This window comes from Heterodontus francisci, chromosome 1 (assembly GCF_036365525.1).
Source record: "Heterodontus francisci isolate sHetFra1 chromosome 1, sHetFra1.hap1, whole genome shotgun sequence".
In the NCBI taxonomy this organism is placed as follows: domain Eukaryota; kingdom Metazoa; phylum Chordata; class Chondrichthyes; order Heterodontiformes; family Heterodontidae; genus Heterodontus; species Heterodontus francisci.
In genome coordinates this window covers 256,841,901-256,863,309 of record NC_090371.1, presented here as the reverse complement: position 1 = coordinate 256,863,309, position 21,409 = coordinate 256,841,901, and the positions used below count along the sequence as shown (strand labels likewise).

The 21,409-nt window shown below is 42.6% G+C and overlaps 1 protein-coding gene across 2 annotated transcripts in view; it reads right to left on the bottom strand.

Annotated features, from left to right (window-relative positions):
* Positions 1 to 21,409, bottom strand: part of LOC137375873 (alpha-1,3-mannosyl-glycoprotein 4-beta-N-acetylglucosaminyltransferase B-like) — a 222,318-nt gene that overhangs the window by 11,449 nt on the left and 189,460 nt on the right. The window contains exons 10-13 of one of the 2 annotated variants that reach the window (XM_068043473.1): positions 14,816 to 14,923; positions 11,548 to 11,741; positions 8,607 to 8,685; positions 780 to 861 (exon numbers count right to left, since the gene is read on the bottom strand). In XM_068043473.1, the coding sequence (XP_067899574.1) occupies positions 780 to 861; positions 8,607 to 8,685; positions 11,548 to 11,741; positions 14,816 to 14,923 (463 nt within the window). The remainder of the gene's footprint in view (positions 1 to 779; positions 862 to 8,606; positions 8,686 to 11,547; positions 11,742 to 14,815; positions 14,924 to 21,409) is intronic. The other variant, XM_068043484.1, reaches the window with a different exon arrangement.

Below are 21,409 nucleotides of genomic sequence, written 5' to 3'. Positions count from 1 at the left end.
AACCAGCTATTACACACCCTGGCTGAGTTTGTTTTCCATTGACCTCATCAGAAAGGAGAAACAGGTGATGTATATAATGGGTGACTGATCCATTACCGCCAGTGTTCCACTACTGCTGAAAGTGAAAATTGATCCCGTTGTGTTGATGATTGCCGTGAGACAATCTAAGTAAATTGAACACAAATCTTGTACAAATGATTTCCATCTACATGATCTGGGCATAAAGCATTGCCAAGAAGAAAATCAGACAGGGAGCATTCCACATTGGTAGTGGAACCCGCCTGATTTGTCAGACAGACAAGATAATATCTACCCATACGTGCGTAAAGTACAAAGTTGCAGGAATTATTAAAGACGACAGAGGCTGACATCAGCTTAGAATTGCACCCATCTCATATCAACTTCCTTAACAAAAAAATAAGAACAAAGTAAATATTCAAAGTCTGGATCAGAAATATAACAGTTCATTCAAAATTCTAAGAAAACCCTACACACAAAAGCTTAGAAATTGCTGTTGCCAACAGTAGATGAATACTTAAAATGTTCATAACGACAATCTTGTCTATTATTTTAGCAGAAGCATTAACGCATCTAAAATAATCTAGCTCTGCCTGCATTAAAATGGACAAGTTATAAGTGTTAGAAGTTGGTCTGCTGATATGACAGACAGAATTTTTAATCAGATAATAACTTCAGATATTGTTTCAAAGTACATTTTCAAATGATATAATTTTATTGTTGGATTAGATTACAGAAAAATATTTTACGTAACTCTTTACCTATTCTATAGTAGCCATCTTCTGTTTCTTTGTATCTGGGATATTTTGTCATATTGCGCAAAAACTTCTGAAATTCACTTTTCTGAAAAAAGTATAATAAAGGAGGATTCATCACTACAATGGAATCATTTTAACAAAACTGAAGAAACTATGTTACAATCATAGTTACACCTAATTTCTTGATTATCACCAGGACAGACAGTTTAATACAGTGTACATCATGCAATCATGAGTCAGATCTTTCCATCACAAATACTTGTACTAAGTAGATCTTGCATCCCTTTTCAGTTTGTGCTGGGTGGTGGGGCAGAGCTCAGCTTTTTGAGGCTACAACTGCTATCTTTGTGTTGCAACCATTTGTTATCTAATTTTCACCTCTTCACTTCCAGTTTGCCTGTGTAAAGTTAACAGACGTAGGAAGTTACAATGCAGGGTTTCATTCTAATAGGCCCTAGTTATCCTGAGAGCATGATTGAGGATGAAGGTTTTGGTAATAAATTGCTATAAAAGCTTGCTACAACCATTTCCTCTTTTTGCAACATTACACCTCACACATTCAACTTGACTCTCGAGCCAGAGTGGGAGGATGCAATCCCATAACATACCTAGGAGTTTTGTCACAAGATTAACCTTTTATTATTTATTTTTTAGTGCCAGTTTAATTCGGATTGCACATGGATAAACAAATAACTAAATCAGTAGTTGTTCTATTGTTGTCAATGTGCGTAGGTATATATGTTTCCATCTAAATTTTGTAAGAAAGTGAATATAGGAGGGAGTAGATGATCTAAAATTAAATTAGATTATAGATTTTAAAAATTACATTAGCAAACCTCACCAAATAGGAGAAATAATGACATTGAACTCATTGGAATTACTGACGTATTATTTTCTATCATTGCTGTATAGTGATTTGATGAATTTAGATGCATCTGTTGTTCTGCCTTATAATAATGCAAGTTCATTATACATGACTTTATGCAGTAGACAATCTGCTTATACTTCTAAGAGTAAAAGACCACAGGCAAGAATTATTCCTGATTCTACATTTGCATATGAAAATAAGAGCCATTGAAACTGGCACTAAAAAATAAAAGGTTAATCTTGTGACATATAGACATGTGCCCAAATTCTTTCATGGTTCAAAACCCCTAGGTATGTTAAGGGATTGCATCCTCCCACTCTGGCTCAAGAGATGAATGTGTGAGGTGCAATGTTGAAAAAAGAGGAAATGGTTGTAGCAAGCCTATATTGACCATTCACTAAATACCTGGAAAGGATATATCTCTTCATTAAAATCTCTCAGATAAGCAACCCAGGTTAAACAATTGGTAATAACTAATCCCGATATATCACATTTGCCTTTGCAGGTCAAGAGCATCCAGACAATTGGCACTTTGGGAGCTGCCTTGCGTAGGTCCTTCCAGCTTACTGAAAGCAGATGATTGTCGTATAATTGAAGAAGAAACTTTAAGACTTGGGATGACTGTTTCTGGGGGCTAAATGTCCGAGATGTTGATGTTTACCAGGATTAAGTTGCAGGGAAGCCAACAGATGTTGCTGAAGTTCTACTGCTGGTTGCCGGTTTGCAAAGTGAAGGTTTAGGCTGGATTTTATCATCCCTCAGGGGACAGGCTGAGAGTACGTATCACCCTCCTGCTGCCTTGCCATCTTGTCAGTGGCTGGGAAAGTGGCGGACAGCCCTCCCACCCAGAGGCCAATTGAGCCACTTAAGTGGCCAATTTGGGGCCTGTTCCTGTCACTGCTGGCATTTTACCATGGGGTGGGCCCTCTGCCAGGTAAATCCTGGCGAACTCCCAATAGGCTCGGGGGGCCTTCCCATTCGGGCACAGTAGCCCACGGAGGGGAACCCCAGCGGAAATGGACACCCTCTCAGCAACAGCACGGCCTAGCCTCACCAACACCCACCAGCTCCCTACCCTTCGCTGGGGCCTTCCTGACTGGCTGCAGCACCCCCAGACCCCATTTACCTGGTTGGGAGGGTGGCGTCCTTCCATGGCATCATCTTCTTCCAGGTGCAGTTCCAGCAGTGGCCACCACTCCCGATGGTACTGCTGAACTGCCAGCCGTGGGTAGCTCCTGGTGTCGGGCGGCCATCATTAATAGGGATGGCAGCCCCGACAGCAACCAATTAGTTGCCTATGCCGCCGCCCCCACCCTGTAAAGTGCTCAGTCCCAGCTTTTGGGCTTGTCGCTGGGACCCCACCACGAGAACAAAATTATGGCCTTAGGGACCCTTTGTTTGCATGGCCGTACTACTAAAACGGAGTATGTTACTAACAGAGAACTTCCCATCATTCATTCAACCAGAACCACCCTAACTGTTAGAGAATAGGCTTGCATGGCCAACCCCAGTTATACAAACCACTCCAGATTTCATCACAATACTACCACCTCTAAGTGATAGTTTGATGGATGTGGTATGCATCAATACTATTGTCAGGAGGATGATGCCTTGTACTACTATGGTTCTCATAAGTAGCTCTTGGTACCTGCTGTCTGACTAGTAAAAGTTCAAAATGGCACTTGGCCAAATATTAACTAGACTGTTTGCTGACAACGCAACCACTAGGTGGCGCAGTGCTTGCACATACGCAAATGCAGGCTCTTCAACTGGAACGTCAGTGTCTGCAACGTTCAGGCAGATGCCAGGATTAAATATGGCACTGCTCAATTTATCACAGGAAATGCTCATGGGCAGATCGTTCTAGCAAACTAACCTTACATTAAGTTGGGTGGACGCCCAGTAATATGCTACTATGTAGTTATAGGATACTAACTGTAATCCTCAGATCCATTTAATATTCCAGTAATCCTATTAAATACAAAAGGAATTTTATGATTGAATTTCCATTGGAAGATGGCTGTGTTTGCTGACAATGCAACCTGTATGTGGTGCTGTACTAGCACATGCGCAAATGCAGCCTCTTCCACTGTAATGTCACTGTCTGCGACATTTCAGCCAGCTGCCAGGATTAAAGATGGCGCTGCTCAATTTATCACAAAAAACAAATTCAACCCAATAATCCCCTCAATGGCTGCCATCGCTGCCTCCATTCCCCCCCAATGGTACCCCGCTCCCTCCTGCCATTGTGCTTCTCTTTGCTGGTCCCTCCTGCACCCGTCTTCTCGCCGCTGCCTTCCCTAAACCACTGGCTCTGGCCTCACCGCTCCCCCCCACCTCCGGCCCCTTGCTCTCCGCTTCCCCCAATACACAATACCCTGATATATAAACCAGACAGGCTTGCAGAATTTACATGTGTTACTGATTAGCCAGCCAGCCTTGCATGGAGGTGAAATCTGGAGTGATTTATGCAACTGGGTTTGTCATTCTTCCCATCTAATTCTGATAACTATGCAAGTCTATTCTCTTAACACGCAAGGTGGTTCTGGTTGCCTGAATGATTGGAAGCACTCTACTGGTAATATACTCAGTATTAGCAGTATGCCCATGCACGCAGAGGGCTGAATTTTGTGATCCCATCGCGGCTCCCGGCAGCAGGTGCCCTCACCGCATGTCATGTGCGCGGCCAGCTGACTGATTACGCAGCGGCTGGCCAGTTAACATAATGGAGTCGCAGGGCCTGTCCAATTGCAGGCTCCAAGGAGCTGATTGTGGCGTCAGATGACTCCCACGCAGGTGCTGGTGCCATTTTTAAAGCGTGCCAGCCCTGCTTGTATTGCTGCCTTTCTGTACCTCCCCTCTGCTGCAATGGAAGGGTTCCTCACAGGCATGAGTAACCATATCTTCAATGGGTAGCCCCGGTCTCCGTGAACCCATCCCTGAAGATGAGTAGGGGGCCTGTAAAGCTGTGGCAACTGGGACTGCCAAAGTACGCAAGCCTCATGGCTGCTTCCCAGGAAGTGGGCAGACAACTGCAGGAAATGTTTTCCATAGTCACAGACCAGTTGAATGTTGATTGAATGGAAGCCCTTCCTGTTGATGAAGGCTGCTGACTGCTTTGTCAGAGCCCTGATGGCCACACGCGAGCAGTTGATGATGCCTTGCAGCTGGGGAAATCCAGCGATGGCCGCAAACCCAATGGCCCATCGGCCCGACTGTTATGGTTGGTCTGGTAACGCACAGTCGCCAGCCCTCTTGAACAGGACACTGGTCACCTCCTTGATGCAGCGGTGGACTGCTACCTGGGGGACCCCACACATGTCCCCGGTGGATCCTTGGAAAGAGCCAAAGGCGTAGAATATGAGTGCCACGATGATCTTCAGAGTCATGGGCATTGGGTGTCCACTGAAGCTAGTGGGTCGCAGCTCATCCTGCAATATGGTGCATAAATCGGTGATGGTTCCCTGGAGAGCTGCAGTCCTCGCTGACACTGCCGCATGGACATTGAGGTGGCTGAGTCGCGTCCGGTACACTTTCTGGCATGTGTTGGCCATCTTGGCATGGCTGGCTGCTGCCACTCTGCTATTAGTGCTTCACGGGCCCTCTCTGCCTCTGAGCCACTGCTGCATGGCACAGGGGCTTCACAAAAATGGAGCGTACGAGACCCATGCCAGCTGATCAGTTGTCCTCCAGAGTGCTGTCCTTGCAGAGACAAACGTACCTTGGCACTTTATACTTTGCTACTCCCCTCGGAATACGTGCTAATGCCCTTCAGTGCCCACCCTTGCAGATAGTCTTTATCTCAGGTGCTGGGCTATCAGACCCTTGCACCTGAGAGAGTGCCCAACCAGGCAGAGAGCCCGATACTATGCCCACCTGACCCTTGTACCTGATATATAGCCCAACCAGGCAGAGAGCCCAGCACCGCAGAGCGACAATGGCTTCTGCTCCCCCACTTCCCTTATCCAATGCTGCCATGACTTCCTTCCCAGGGCGTCACTGAGGCTTCACCTCAGTGCCAGCACCTTTAAACAGTCAGGGATTAGAATGCATTTGATTCCCATGTGCATTCACAAAATTTAAATCCTCCCCCCCCACCCCAATAAAAAATCACGATTACCTCCATGCAAATGAATTGAAACGAGCTGTTCAGCAATTTAAATGGCCATCCTGCTGCGTTGAGGTGGCGGCGCCGCCACCTTCAAGCTTTCCCACTGCTGACAAAATCTGGAACAGACATCGGGTTTCTGGGCAAGCACATCCGTCCCGATTTTCCAGCCCCCCACCCCTGCTCCTTCTGGCCACACAAAATTCAGCCCAGAGTCCCCAAGCCTCGACTTTGCTAACCACTACCTATGATCTCTGGGCTTAGATAAGCAGGGTATATTCCTAGTGAGTATATGTGTACTTATATCAGTCAGAGACTCTACCTGGGTGAATTCCTCAGGCTTGGTTTGCAGATTCATATTTCCAAGTATGTCAGATACACTGTTTACCAATAACTCATTTACAGGAGGATGTAAATCTGTTTCCACCTTATAACCTATAAATTGAACAATTAATCCAATTGATGAATTAAGGAAAGTAGGTGGTAGAAATAGAGAAACAGGAGTAGGCTATTCAGCTGCTCGAGCCTGCTCTGTCATTCAATGAGATCATGGCTGATCTGCATCTTAATTCCATCCACCTGCCTTGACTCCATATCATTTCATATCCTTGTCTAGGATAAAATCTATTAATCTTAAATCTGAAATTTTGAGCGAGCAACTACTTTTTTGTGGGAGAGACTTCCACACTTCTACCAACCTACAGCGATTGAGTGAGAGAGTGGGACTGACTGGATTGCTCTGCGGAGAGCCGGCATAGACTTTATGGGCTAAATGGCCTCTTTCTGTGCCATATATGACTCTACTCTCCTGAAGGGCTTGGCTCTGATTTTAATGCTATGTCCCCTTGTCCTAGACTCCCCTACCCAATGGAAAAAGTTTTTCTCTATGTACTCTATCAAGTCATTTCAAAATCCTAAATACCTCAATCAAATCACTCTTAGTCTTCTTTATTCCAGCAAATAGAGGTCTGGTTCATGTAATATCTCCTCGTAATCTAATTCTTGAAACTGATGAAGAGGTTCCTTGATCTGACACTTGCAGCCACCGCCTCAAATACTGGGACTGCACATATCTTAGAGGTTAGTATAGAAACATAGAAAATAGGAGCAGGAGTAGGCCATTCGGCCCTTCGAGCCTGCTCCGCCATTCATTATGATCATGGCTGATCATCCAACTCAGTAACCTGTTCCCACTTTCGCCCCATACCCTTTGATCCCTTTAGACCCAAGAGCGATATCTAACTCCTTCTTGAAAACATACAATGTTTTGGCCTCAACTGCTTTCTGTGGTAGCGAATTCCACAGGCTCACCACTCTCCGGGTGAAGAAATTTCTCCTCATTTCAGACCTGAAAGGTTTACCCCTATTCTGAGACCATCGGGACCATCCTTCCTGCATCTACCCTGTCAAGTCCTGTTAGAATTTTCTGGGTTTCTATGAGATCCCCCCTCACCCTTCTGAACTCCAGCGAATATAATCCTAACCGACTCAATCTCTCCTCATGCGTCAGTCCCGCCATCCCAGGAATCAGTCTGGTAAACCTTCGCTGCACTCCCTCTATGGCAAGAGCATCCTTCCTCAGATAAGGAGACCAAAACTGCACACAATATTCCAGGTGTGGTCTCACCAAGGCCCTGTATAATTGCAGCAAGACATCCCTGCTCCTGTACTCGAATCCTCTCGCTATGAAGGCCAACAAACCATTTGCCTTTTTTACCACCTGTTGGACCTGCATGTTTACCTTCAGCGACTGGTGTATGAGAACACCCAGGTCTCGGTGCATATTCCCCTCTCTCAGTTTATAGCCATTCAGATAATAATCTGCTTTCCTGTTTTTGCTACCAAAGTGGATAACCTCACATTTATCCACATTATACTGCATCTGCTATGCATTAGCCCACTCACTCAACCTGTCCAAATCACCCTGAAGCTTCTCTGCATCCTTCTCACAACTCACCCTTCCACCCAGTTTTGTGTCATCTGCAAATTTGGAGATATTACATTTAGAGTTCAGATCCGCATGTGGTGAGTCATTGGGCATCAGTGGGCTTCAGCCATGCCAGGGGAAAGGATAGTTCGTGTGCCAACTCACTGGAGGGTGAAGTCGCAGAGAAGTTCTGCTACAGGGGACTCAGATGGGGGCGGTACAGGAGAATGCTGATGATACACACTGAAATGTTAGATGCATTGGCTGGCCTGACAGCCTTCTGCCACTGTCATGGAGCTTGGAGGCGTCTGGCTTCAACTTGGCAGAGATTATCGCCCAGAGCTTGCCTAATCCACAGCCTCTACTCTATCTCCCTATTGTATTGCAGACAGAGATACACTGCAACTGCAATCCCCATACCTTTGCAGCCTTTGTGTGGACAAGTCATTTCTACCTTTGCTGTAAGGATGCAGCAACATTCCCTGCCAAATCCAGGAACTCACCACAACACCTCCAAAAAACACTTCACAATACTTCAGAGACTTTGCAATAGCAGAAGTTATTCTAAAATTACCTTCCCACATGTTGGGTGCCTGGCCTTTAAATAAAGCTAGTGCTGGACTGCCTTGTAGCTGAACGAATGTTCTTTGGTGAGTGACAAGTGAATACACTGAATGGATCGGTGTGGCCCAAGTTTGTAAATAGAGCATCAAATCAGCCAGTACAACTGTTTAACGTCACGACAGTGCCAGTTGGGAGGCTCTCAGTATTTGCAGCGGACACCTGCGCGAATGCTCTTCCCAGCATGGGGTGCCACGCGGGCCTTGTTGGAAGCAGCTGAAGACACTGTGCTTCCAGCAACTGTAGTTGGTCAGTGCTACGGAGCTAAATTTCTCAACGGAGATATTTAATAAAAGATCCACTTACATCAGCTGGTAGAACCTCCACTGTTGTATTAAAAAGTTTATCTCCTGGATGTTCTGCATTGCCACTTCTAAAAAGATACCTGTGCGGTAAAACAGGCGAGAATAGTGAACAAGGCAGAATATGGAACAAACTTTTACTGTTGCTTTAAAATTGGACTGTCTGATGCATGGGGTTGGATTCCACATTGCCGCCATAAAAGATGACGGCCCACACACATGGGTTTCACTCCGCGATCTTATATGCGGCGGCTCATGAACATGGCTGGGGCACACCGCCCTTTCCCCCCCCGATGACGTGCAGGGAGCGGGCAAGCTGTCCCCGGCAATGGCACTCAGCACCACTGCACAGGCACAGTGCCATTTTTAAAGGGCTTCCAGCCCTTACGTTTACTTAAAATTTTTAAAGAGACATTACTTCAAAAGTTATTACATATAATTACATAAATGTTCCCAGCCCCTCTCCTACCTCCCCAATAAATTAACATTTCATCCATTGTCCTCTCCCCCTCCCCCCACAACCACAAAATACTCACCTTCTGTACCTGACCTTCCCCCTGCAAAAGTCAGAAAATTTTAACTTTACCCTAGACCAATCAAGTAAGTTTGACCCCACTCCCCCCCTCTCACACTGATAAACTACCTCCTCCCCCCTCCCCACAGGTGTCGCGCCTCGTTTCTCCGGACAGGGATTCGAAGGCGCGTCAGTGCTGGCCGCCAGGATGAAGATCACGGCGGCACATCAGGATGCAATGGGAACTTCATTAATACAGGTAAGTTAATTTATTTACTTATTAATATTGAGGTCCCATCGCCGAGCAGCATGGGGTGGGGGCCGCCACGAGGCTTCGCCGCCGCCTGCAAGATCGTGACGGGCCTTGCCGACGTCGAGGTCCATGGCGGCCCTCATCCAGGGCCATCTTCATGCCCTCCCCCCACCACAGATCCCGATGTCGAGGCCCCTATAAAATCCAGCCCATGGTGTTATAATGTGTTAAACCGCATGATACTTGCGTGCAAATGGTTAGCTTATTTCTCAGAATGCCCTCTCTCCATGATTTTAGTGGAGTGCTAAACCTACTAATTTTAAATTAGTTAATGCATTTGCTAAAATTGTGGAGAGAAGAATTATAGATGAACAATTATATGCATTTATGAACTAGTGCCTCAACACATAATAAAGCTCATTTTTAACAGCAGTCGTTATTGCTTTACTCCTATCTAATTATTTGTGAACAGGTTGAAAATGTAGTCAGAAAGGTACAATAAACACAGCAATGAAAGCAGCATTAATCCAGAAAACATTCAAAAAGATAATGTAATCATATTAGCCAAAAATGAATAGTATGCCTGCTTATTTCTCAGTTATTAATTAGTAAGTCCTGATCTTAACTGAGGTCCAGGGGGAAGCGCAACTCCCAAGTCTCATTTAATTACACCAGGTCCAAATTGTTGTTGACATGAGGCTGGTGGGCAGGTGCTGACCAGTGTGATAGGAGGCTTCGGCTGGGGGCCCGTCAGAATGTTCCCAGGCCATCAGATAAATGGTGGTGGGGATAGGGTGGGTGGTTGCTAGATAGAGGAAGAAAGTCTGGGGCTCTAGGTTTCCTTGTGGGACCTAGAGAAACACTCCTGCATCACAAGGCAAAGCTAAAAAAAAATTATCTTTTTGACTCTTTCACACAGGATTTCCCTGCCAAAGCCAGCACCAAGCACATTTAAAAAGGTATTGGAATTTGATTGACATCATTAAACTCCACATTTTGAATTTTAATGAGGCTTTCACCTCCCTGTGGTGCATTGCTTTTACATTAACCCCCCCCCCCCCACCCCATTCTCATTGGGTACTGGAGTTAAAATTGGCCTTATAGACTTCATAGTTGAATGTATGCACGATTTATTCTTAACTGATGTCATGTTTTTCAGTAAAGCTGGAAAAGTATGACTGATTTACTGAGATAATGATACATTTTTTTCTTGATTCACTTAAATATTTCCCCCCTCCAATCTTCCCCATTGCTCCTGAAAATCCTGTCATATGCTAGTTATTTGTTCCATATGCATTAATTCACTTGCAATATCTTGCCCAGGTATTTGAGACCATTTCTACTGTCATTATCTTGTAAATAGACACATTAAAAAACAAATGCCTTTCAAAACAGGAAATAATTATTCTGCCTATATCATGACCATTCTGAATGAGGAGGCAGACAGGTAACCTATTCCCAAGTCGTGGACAATGCCAATCTGTAACTTGCTGCTCAGAGATTTATAAACATGAATCACTTACTTCCTATTTCACCTTGCTCTCTGGAAAGGAGCACCAAACCTCTTTGCCACTGTTGGAACATGGAATACCTCTCTACAAGAGAAATAGTGGCAGAGACCACTGTATGTTTTCAGGGAAGAGTAAACATTTTGAGCAGAGATAGTTGCAGGGCTACAGGAAAGGAGCAGGGCATTGGGATGTGTGTTGGATTGCTCTAACAAAGTGCTTGCACAGACGTGATGGCTGGAATGGCTTCTTTTGTGCTGTACACCTTGATGGTCCCCCTTGCCAGATCAAAATTACAACTTACCATAAGAGGAATCATGGCATGAACCCATGTCCTACACCTCTATGCTGCAATATGTTGGTACACCAGTATATGACACACCACATCACCAGCTTAAAAAAGTTACATTTTAGAACTTCAAATACTGTGTTACCTTCTAACCCAGTAAAGATTACAAGTAGCATGATCCATAGTTTGAGGTGAAGAAAAATACTCAAATTGAGATAACTATGAATAGCATAAGACTGGAAAAAGTATAAAGAAATGATAAAATGTCAACTGATCGGTTTGGCCAAACCTATTTGCAGTCTAGACTGAAGTAAATAATACAGGTGATGTCTTGGTCTATCATACATGAAAAAGATTTACAGAATACAATTTTATGCCCACCTTTCTACTTTCAGTGGCTGGAAGAACCTGAATTTGATGAAGTCCCCTGCTGCTGGAGTAAATGCCCAGAAGAAATTGTCTCCTTGGTAGGCTTTGTCCAGATGGTGTTGCTGATAGATTTTCAAGCTACTTGTCAATTCTGCAGTAGGATTTAAATGTCCTTTGTATAATCGCTCCTTCTTAAAATCTTTATCCTTTATTTTAAACAAAATGATCAGAATAAAGGCATGAAACTGGAGATAATAGTACTTTTCAACATGATTAGAAAATATGTAATCCATTACTTTATTACGCTAATGTTGTCCAACAATTGATTCAGTTGAGGGCAAAGCTCTAAGCCAGAGAACTCTTCAAGCCTGATATTAGCAGATGTATTTGAGTGTCACGTTGGCCTATAAGCAGTCAGCATTGCAACTCAAGATTATAAGATAATTGCTGATGAGGAAGGCTATTCATCCCATCCAGAAAGATCTTAACACTCCCAACCCCACATTGTAGCGTCCAATTTTAAAAAAATATCCAAGGTTTTTACCTCCAACACTCTAACTATTAGAGAAATCACCAAGCCTCTTTGTGAAGTGAGCACTGAGACTAGGATGATTTCGTGTAGATTGTTTATTGCTTGTCACAGAGCTCAATTCTGCTCTCCAAACAACACCACCAACCAGTGCTAGATAGCTCTTCTTTATATATACACACTTTAATACAACTAACTAATTAACACCCAACACCTGTTCACCCTATTATCTTGAACTACCAGGTATTTATCATCCATTAACAGAACTTCAGACCCTAATATATCTAGAAGTTTATTTCATGCATTGATCACTCTTTGTGTGAAGAGGAATTTCCTGGAAATCAGTCCTAAAATTATCTTTTACTAGTTTGAACCTGTGATCATTAGTTCTGCTCCCTCAATTTAATATAAAGTAATAATTTTCAAATAGGTCATGCTATTCTATTAGATCATGGCTGATCTGTACCTCAACTTCATTGACTTCATATTCCTTGACATCCTTACCCAACAATAATCTATATCTCAGTCTTTTAATTTCAATTGAGCTAGCATCTGCAGTCTTTGGAGAAAAAAAGAGTTCCAGATCTCTAAAGCACTTTGCATGAAAAAATACTTTCCCATTTCACTCCTTAACTGACCTAACTCCAATTTTAAGATTACCCCCTCTTGTTCTGGAAGAAGAAATAGGGTAAATAGAGAAAAACTATGAAATCCCTTTATCATTTTGAACACCCCAATTAGATCACCCCTCAATGTTCTAAACTCCCACTAAACTGCACAGGTGTGTGGCCAGGCAGCCGCTTGATAGGTGCTGTGCAGGCTTTGTTTTGGGATAAAATAATGTGTGTATGTGGCTGTGCAAAAAAAATGTAAAGCGACCACGCAATGAATAAAACAGGCCGCACAAAACAACTAAATTTTAAAGGAAACATTGAATACAACGTGACCTTATAATTTAACACTTTAAGACCCAGCATCATTTAATAACAGATCAATATAACAGATGAGGTCTAACCAAGGCTTTGTATAGCTGAAGCATCACTTCCTCATTTTTATGTTCCAACTCCCTTGAATTAAAGGCCAATATTCCATTAGACTGAATACTTTTTGTAATTTGTGTACTTAGACACTTAAATCTCTTTGCTTCTGCATAGCCCTTTGCTCTGCCATCAAGAAAATATTTGGATTTTTCTTTCTTGAATCCAGCGACTGACTTTGCACTTGTCCACACTGAACTCAATCTACCTGTTTTCCCCAACTCACTTAATCTATGCCCCTTTGTAACTTCCTGCATGCCAGCTACACAACTTACTCCTATCTTAAGAGTCATCTGCAAACTTGCCTATTTTTCTTTCCTGTGAGTAGCACTTTACACCTGTCTGCATTGAACGTCATCTATCATTGTTTTACCTACTTATATATTTTGTTCAGCTCATTTGATAACTTCTGAATTGCCTCATCCAACCCCATTGTCCCATCTTGTTCGGTATTGTCTGCAAATTTGGCCAATTTGCAATGAACTTCTTAATCTAGAAGATTTATTTAAATTAGAAACAGTATTGGTTCTAGCCTTGAGGTATTGCACTCAGTCCTTCCCTCTGAATCCTCACAGTGTTGAGTTCGAATAGTATCCTTTCATGTGGAACTTTATTAAAATAATTTTAGAAGTCAGGCTGCACCACAACATAGGGCTTAACAGAATCCACTTGGGTTGTCACATCCTTAAAAGAAGTCAAGTAGATTGCTTAGCTAGGATCTTCCCCTTCTGAATCCATTCTGACTCCCAACACCGAGATTATCATTGTACAGGTGATCCCCAAATTTGCTCTTGATAATTGATTCCATTATCTTACATAGAATGGAAGTAAGACTAATGGCTCTGTAGTTGCAGGTTTGTGTTTTGTCACAATTTATCAATGTGGGAACCATAGTAGCGTGGTTCCAAACTACTGTTACCACTGCCCACCACCACCATCCCCATTTCCATTGACTCCCACTCAATAATCCCAAACCACCAGATTATAATGTATGGCTTTGTCCATTTTTGTACCATTAAATCCCAATTCAGTGAAAAATTCAACATGTTGCTGTTTGACAAGTAATTTTACATTGGTAAAGGAGTACATATAGGTGCACTAACACAACACCTGTACCAAAGTGCACTTTGCCCCAAATTCTCAGAGCAATGGTGACATATTGATCAGATTCAGAGCCTGTAATAAGAATTTTTAAAAGTGTACAGCTGAATCCAATGGTTTCTGAGCAGTATGACCCCAGTATCAATTTATAGATCAACAATATCAGTAAAAATAATGTCCAGAAGCATCAAGTTTTCCTATTGTGAAAAAACTTGAGGCAGTAATCTTATTCGATCTAAAAAAAACTTCTATTCTCTCAAGCGTTGTCCTTTTACAAAATACAATTAAACAAGAAAAAAAATTGAAATGGACTGCAGAGAAGAGTTTTAAACTAAAACAGAACCAAATCGAATTGATAATTGATAAATGATGATTTGAACTTTACTGACATGGGAAGCAAGAGTTGGATCTGTTGGCAGTGACAGGAGGAAAATAACTCATGGCATGGCTTTAGATAGTGGACAAAGACTTTGACAGAGAACCAGTGCTTTAGTTAAGCGGCTTTACTATGAACTGGCAAGAACATTTGTCAACACTGTCCCATCATATTAAAAACTACCAACAGCATATGCAGTCAACACGCAACAAGATATTCTACAACATTGCTGCTTACCTTTAGTGGCTGAAGTTTTCCAGCCAAAGAAGAATGAGTTCCCACATGCTGAAAGAGGGAAGGTTTGTAACGAATTCGCAAATTAGCTTTTTGTCTGTCACAGTGTTTCTGAAAGAAAGAAAAAGTAAGTGGCAAATGTTAGACTTCCTTAGAATACGCAACTTCAAACCATTACTTTTCTGATCAATTACTTTATATTTTCTATGAAGTCATGTGGTTTACAATAGGAAATTGTATAAGCTGTAATGATGCTTTGAGAACCCATAAGCTTATTTTCTCAGTACAGTATTTAAATGCAGAATTGAAATAAGCAACACACTCTCTAGGACATTTTGGCCGGAATTTTACGTCCCCCTCCCCACAAAGAGCAGGCTGGTGGTGGTTGGGGGGTGGCTGGTGGTGTGGTTTGGGGTACATAAAATGGAGTGGGAAGCGCGGGGGGCCCTTCCCTCCCGCTCCTGCCTCCGCTGCCATTTCATGCAGGGCAGTGGCGGCGAGAAACGGCTCGCCCACCCAGGCTAATCAGGACCCTTAAGTGGCCAATTAACGCCACCTAAGGGCCTCCGCCTGCCGCTATGGGGATTTTACAGTTGGCAGGCGGGTGGCTCAGGCCTGAGAAAAGCCACCTGGAAACAGTAGGCACCTTCTGATGGCCTGGAAGGGGCCCTCCTAATCGGGCACCCTGTGCCCAATGGAGGGCCGCTCCCAATGCCTCAACCACTCAATGCCCAACACATCCCCCGCCGCTCCAATTGACCTCCCTTCCTCGCCGGGGCCCGACCGATCACCTCCGGCATGGCCCCAAAAACCTAGCTCTTTTCTGGGGCCGTCTTTCCTCTTCATCTTGAAGCTGGGTGTAGTCCCAGCAGTGGCCACTGCTCCGGGTGGCGCTGCTGGGACTAAGAGCTGCTGGCCAACTGATTGGCTGGCAGCTCCATTAGGCGGGACTTTCTGCCTCAATGCGGTGGAAGTCCCGCCTAAGTCAATTAAGGGTCAGGGGACCATAAAATCCAGTCTTGCCACTGACTTTTGGTCGGTGGACGGCTCCCGTCCAACAACTGTTAAATTCTGGCCTTTGTGTCCTTAGACTATAAATGTTTGAAAGATTTCCTCTTAAACTCTTAATACAATCTCCACCTCTTAAAATGCCATGTTTAAATTGCCCCAAAAGCAATATCCATTTGCCAGTACCGTTATTGCCAGTTACAAAGTTGTTGCTTACAGCCTGTTAAGTGCATGGGTATTTTGCGCAGAAACAGGTGTTCACTCAGTAATTTGCACCTCATTGAGGTGGGTTTGTGATTGGGCACTGCTGGCAAGTACTGATGCTTAGCAGGAACACTGGCCAGGAAACTGTGTGCTGACAACATCCATTCAAATGGACAGAAAATCGGGGACTGTTGGCCTGCGGTTTCTTAATTAGCACTCCCTCACGAGCAGCGCTCAGGAGTCAGTTCTTAAATTCACTCCCAGTCGGGGAAATCCCAAGCCAGGTACACAAATTTGTGAAATCAGTTCAACAATATACTTGGCACAGAACAAAAAACAGTTCTTAAAATATTAGATCTGCATTGTCTTAATAACCCTAATAATTGTAATGAAAGAGGCCATGGAGAGTGAAGGAATAGGTGAGATAATGGAAGTTTGTGTTCTATCTATACCTGTCAATTAATTACCAGCTCATCAGCAGCAAATAATCATGTCTGCAGGTTACACAATTGTGGCCTGCTGATTTTGTTATGGGAGGAAGTAACACAATGTGTGAAGAGTATGTTTGAGTAAGAAGTGTATCAAGAAGTGCAGATCATTTGGCAATATCAAGAAAGCCACCGAGGTAAATGACTACAGTGGAAGTGCACTCTGTACATTATCATGTTTTAGTTAGTCAGTCAGTAGGGTTAGATGAGTCCTGTTGCTATATATAGTATATCTTTATGGGGGCAAAAGTGTGAAACTGTCAACTCAAAGACATATAAAAAGAAATAGGTCCAGTATTTTTGAATGAATGAGCTCATAAGCAGCAATAACCTGAAGCATGAGTGCTTCATGGATATATGGTATCGCAATGTAATGATAAAATTGGTGAAAACCAGCTAATCTTTCCATTCCTGTGTGGTTCATGCAGAATTGAAGTGAAAAAATTGAATAAAATGACAGGGATTTTAAACAGAACAGTAGAAATGTAATAAAAGCAAAATACTGCAGATGTTCCAAAAAGTGCTGGAAATACTCAGCTGGTCTGGCAGCATCTGTGGACAGAGAGAGGCAAAGTTAACATTTCATCAGAAATGTAACTAATTATATGCTAAGTGTAATCTGTTGCCATGATATATGATTTAATAACCCTGTCATCATTTTTTGCTGACCAAGGTCACGCATATGTTACGACCAGGTGAGAAAGGGTCTAGGGGTCCAGCCTTTTCCTGGTTTGACTGTAACAGGGTTTAATTTTGTATAACACCGTGTTTTTTAGCTTCCCCTCAGTAAATCCTTGTTCACTGCTCTTCAATTGTAATGGCAAAGAAATCAACCAGACAGGTTTTCTTAGATTTAAACAAGAAAGGTGTAAATTTATTAACCTTAAAACTTTAATTCGGTTCAAACTACTAAAAATACATGACGTGACCACGCTAGCATGCATACACAATAAACACACACACACAGACAGAAAAGGAGAAAGAATCAAGGGGAAAGGTTTGAAGCAATAGCTGGAGTTCATTTACTGTCTTTTGAGTTTGATGTAAAGTCTTGGATTGCAGTTCAATCTTGCCATCTTGTTGGGGCCCAGTGCACTCTTTCAAACTTGTTTCGATGGTTTTCTGTCTTCTGTAAATTCAGTTGCAGTCTCTTCTTTTCATGAGAGAAGGACAAAGAGAGGGAGATGCTCTCTCTTCAAGTTCAGTTGCAGTCTGACCCAAACTGTTCCGTGAACACAATTCAAACCAAACCTGGGCCAGCAGGCCAGTCATGTAACTAGCTCGTTCCTTTCAGGAAAACCTGCCCGGCGAGGTTTTGTGGATTCTTTCAATCTTAGTAGACATCTTCAGTAGGGGGCTGGAATGCTGACCTTCATACACTCAATGTATTTTGATCAAAGTCCATTTGGTTAATTGAATCAGGGAGCAGTTCCATTATCTTCTCCAGCCAACTGTCTCTTAGAATGCAAATGTTGCTAGACACTGTCCTGTTAGAATGCAGGTGCAGCCATGTTTTCAGTCCAGTCAGAGTTTAAAATTAATGTTCCATATGACAAAATTAATATGCCCCATTCTTGGAAGGTATGGTTTCCTCACACATAATGCAAAAGCACAGACAAGGAATGGTGGGGATTGTTGCCATGAATAAACAAGTGCATGCTTGGCTTTATTGGGCTTGCAAAGGTTATTGAAGTTTGTCCCCAGAAGTGGTGATAGGGGGAACTAAAACCACAAGAACGTTTATGTCGCAATGGTGCCTGAGAAGGGGATGATAGGTCTACTCACTCTTCAAAAACATGCAAGCCTCAATCACTGCCAATGATATAGTTAAAATTTCAAGTATATTGCATCACATGGATTATTTTCAATGTTTGGTAAATAGCTCACCTGGGCAGAAATTGGGATTAATACTAAAAGCATAAAGAGAGAAGTTAGGAGAATTATTTTTCATGAAAAGATTTATTTATATATGAAATGCATTACCGCAAGTGGCACAAAAGCTGAACCAATCACAGCACTGAGGAGGGAATTAAATACCTGAAGAGGAAAAATATTAAAGGATATGAGGAAAGAGCATTAATAAGAGTAGAGATCATTCTGACTTTGTGCAATAGTGTAAAACGGGCAGTGATGAATCAGCAATATGTTTTACTTTTCCTAATTTAAATTTCAATTGACTCCTGTGCTGCGACAGAGCTCTGAACAGCTGTCTGGTTTATATAGCTTTGAATCCTTGAAAAGGGGGCCAGGAACATCTGCCCGTCAGGGCCTTTAGGGTTATTTGTGCACAATGGCAACAGGCATTCTTCATTGGCAGCCCTTAGGCTGCAGCAAAATATGGCACTGTTGGCCATTACACCTCTGCCAGATAACATTTAGAATCAGAGCTAGATGAAGAGCTAGATGTATATTCATAAGAGAAACATCCTGAAAGTGAGCACAGAGTGAACCTTAACATTAAAAGCACTTGTGATGGGAATTTCTATGGGAGTTCTCTCCTAGGATATTTGTGCAACCCCAGAGAAATGGTGTAAGCAGCTAAAAATGGCCACTTATGCCATTTCTCCAGGGTTTCTGCTGACATTTCAGGAGAATCCACAGAGTTCTCCCTTGTGTTTCCCTTAACACACACTGACATCCATGCTACTTCTGTAGTTACCATGTATGATAGACTGCTTTCTGGTTCATGAGTCAGATAGATACCTGTTGACCCTCACAGATGGCAGGCTGGTTAGGCTTCAAACAAACAACCAGTAGATAGCAAGGGTTGTGGATGCTCCATCATTGAGGACATTCAAGACTGAGACAGACAGATTTCTGATCTCTCAGGGAATCAAGGGATATTGGGAGTGGGGAGAAAAGTGGAGTTGAGGCAGAAGATTAGCCATGATTGTATTTCTGACCCTGGGGGAACAGGATTTCCCTTCTGTCCACACCCTAGATCTGGGCCTCTAATGTGATATCTTAGAAGGCTGGGGCACAATGTGCAGATTTTATATCCATTTGTTTCTTCAAACACCTTCCTTCCTATCTGCAGCCACAATGCACTGCCTCTCTAAGAGGTTCAGGTTGCTTTGAAGTGGGTTAAGTGAAATCGGACGACTATAGTACTAAATGTATTACATTAGGGACCTGGGGATCATCACTTGATATGCATAAAACACATGACCACTGCAGCCTTGAACTAAGGCAGTCTATCACTCATGTGCAGTTATATTTTGTCCCCTATTATTTTGATTATTTTTATCAGATATTAGAAATCCTATGGCTATTCTGATTAACCTTAACAGCGAATATCAGTATTGTATTTTAGAATAGCTTTGACAGTAATTTAGTAGAGCAGGCAAAATGCTCATATGCACCTTGGTAATCTAGTAACAGCTAAAATGAATTTATAACATTTTCTATGATTAAGGTCTACAAAACAAATAAATCGCAGAAATATTCATGTTAATTTTTAATTTTGATTGGTCACATCAGCCATAAGTGTGTTGTCATAGAAATCATAGAAAATATATGGTACAGAAGGGGGCCATTCAGCCCATCACATCTGTTGTTACAAAAGTGTTTCTGTATTTTTTGTTTATATATATATATATATATATATATATATATATATGTGTTTTATATTTTATATTTTGAGGACTTATATTTAAATTGTGAAGATGGATTCATTGGAAGGCTGAAGATTTCATAGAAGCTAGACTTTGCTTTGTTGTTGACAGTTCATTGAAAGGACACTGAGATGTTTAAAAACAGCCTTGCTGGAAGTCATGTGTAATTGAGCAATTAACAACAGAAACCTTGGTGACCTGGGGAAGATGTTTACAGAGAAGTAACAGGTCAAGATTTGTAGGGGTCAGGAGGCTTGACTCTTGAGATATTGTTTTAGGTTTCACTTTGGACAGTGTGTTGGGGTGTGAACTGTTTTGAAGGTAGTTGGAGAAAACCAGCCAAAAGAGCAAATTCCCGCGAATCAAGTATAAGAAATTACACTTCTCCTGAAAAACCTTCCAGAAACTCCTGATGCCACATTTTTCCCGGAAAGCCTGCCAAACTGATCCTCAATGTCGCCTGAAAGATGCCAGTGACAGCCGTCTACACGTATTTGGGATGCCAGACTAAAAAGGGACAACTGACAGCTTTCCATAACTTTTTTCCCTCAAGAATTAGTAAATATTTGGCCAAAGTATTCTTTTTTGTCTTTTTTTTTCGTAACACACCTCTGCAGAGAGAGAATTTCTGTATTTTTTTCAGTGTGAGTTTGTGTATGGTGAATTTAAAAAGGGAACTTGCATATTTCAATCTGTTAATGCTTTGCTCTGTTACAGGATAAGTCTTGTTTTGATAATAAACAGATAATTTTGTTTATTAAAGTAACCTGGTGGTGTATTTTATTCTGGGATTAAAAATAGAGTCTATGATTGACCGTATCGTTAACAGGGTACACATTTAAATATATGTTGCGACCTGTGGAGAAGTGGAACTAGAAAAAACAGTGCACTCCTCCCGCCTCAGTCGTAACAGTGTTCAAAAGAACACAACCTTTCACTGGATAATGTAGGCCCCAAATCCAGCAAACTGCTAATGGACATTTCTGCCACCTGATATTCATCCATCATGTTCTAATATCACAGCTGCATTCATATGCTTTTGGAACAGGGTTGTCCAACATATAGCCTGCCAAAGGTTTCCATTGGCCCGCTGGTGTAAACTGTTCCTGGGGCAGTTCCTCATCCTCACTGTGACTGGAGCTGAAAATTTTCCATTGTCTTCTTCTTACAGAGCGGCCATTTTAAAAACATCAAGCTGTCAGTTTCACTTCGAGAACAGCGTTTCCCAACAGACTCGGGGTTTTCCGCAGTCAGAACCCGCCGGAAAACCCTGAGACTGTTGG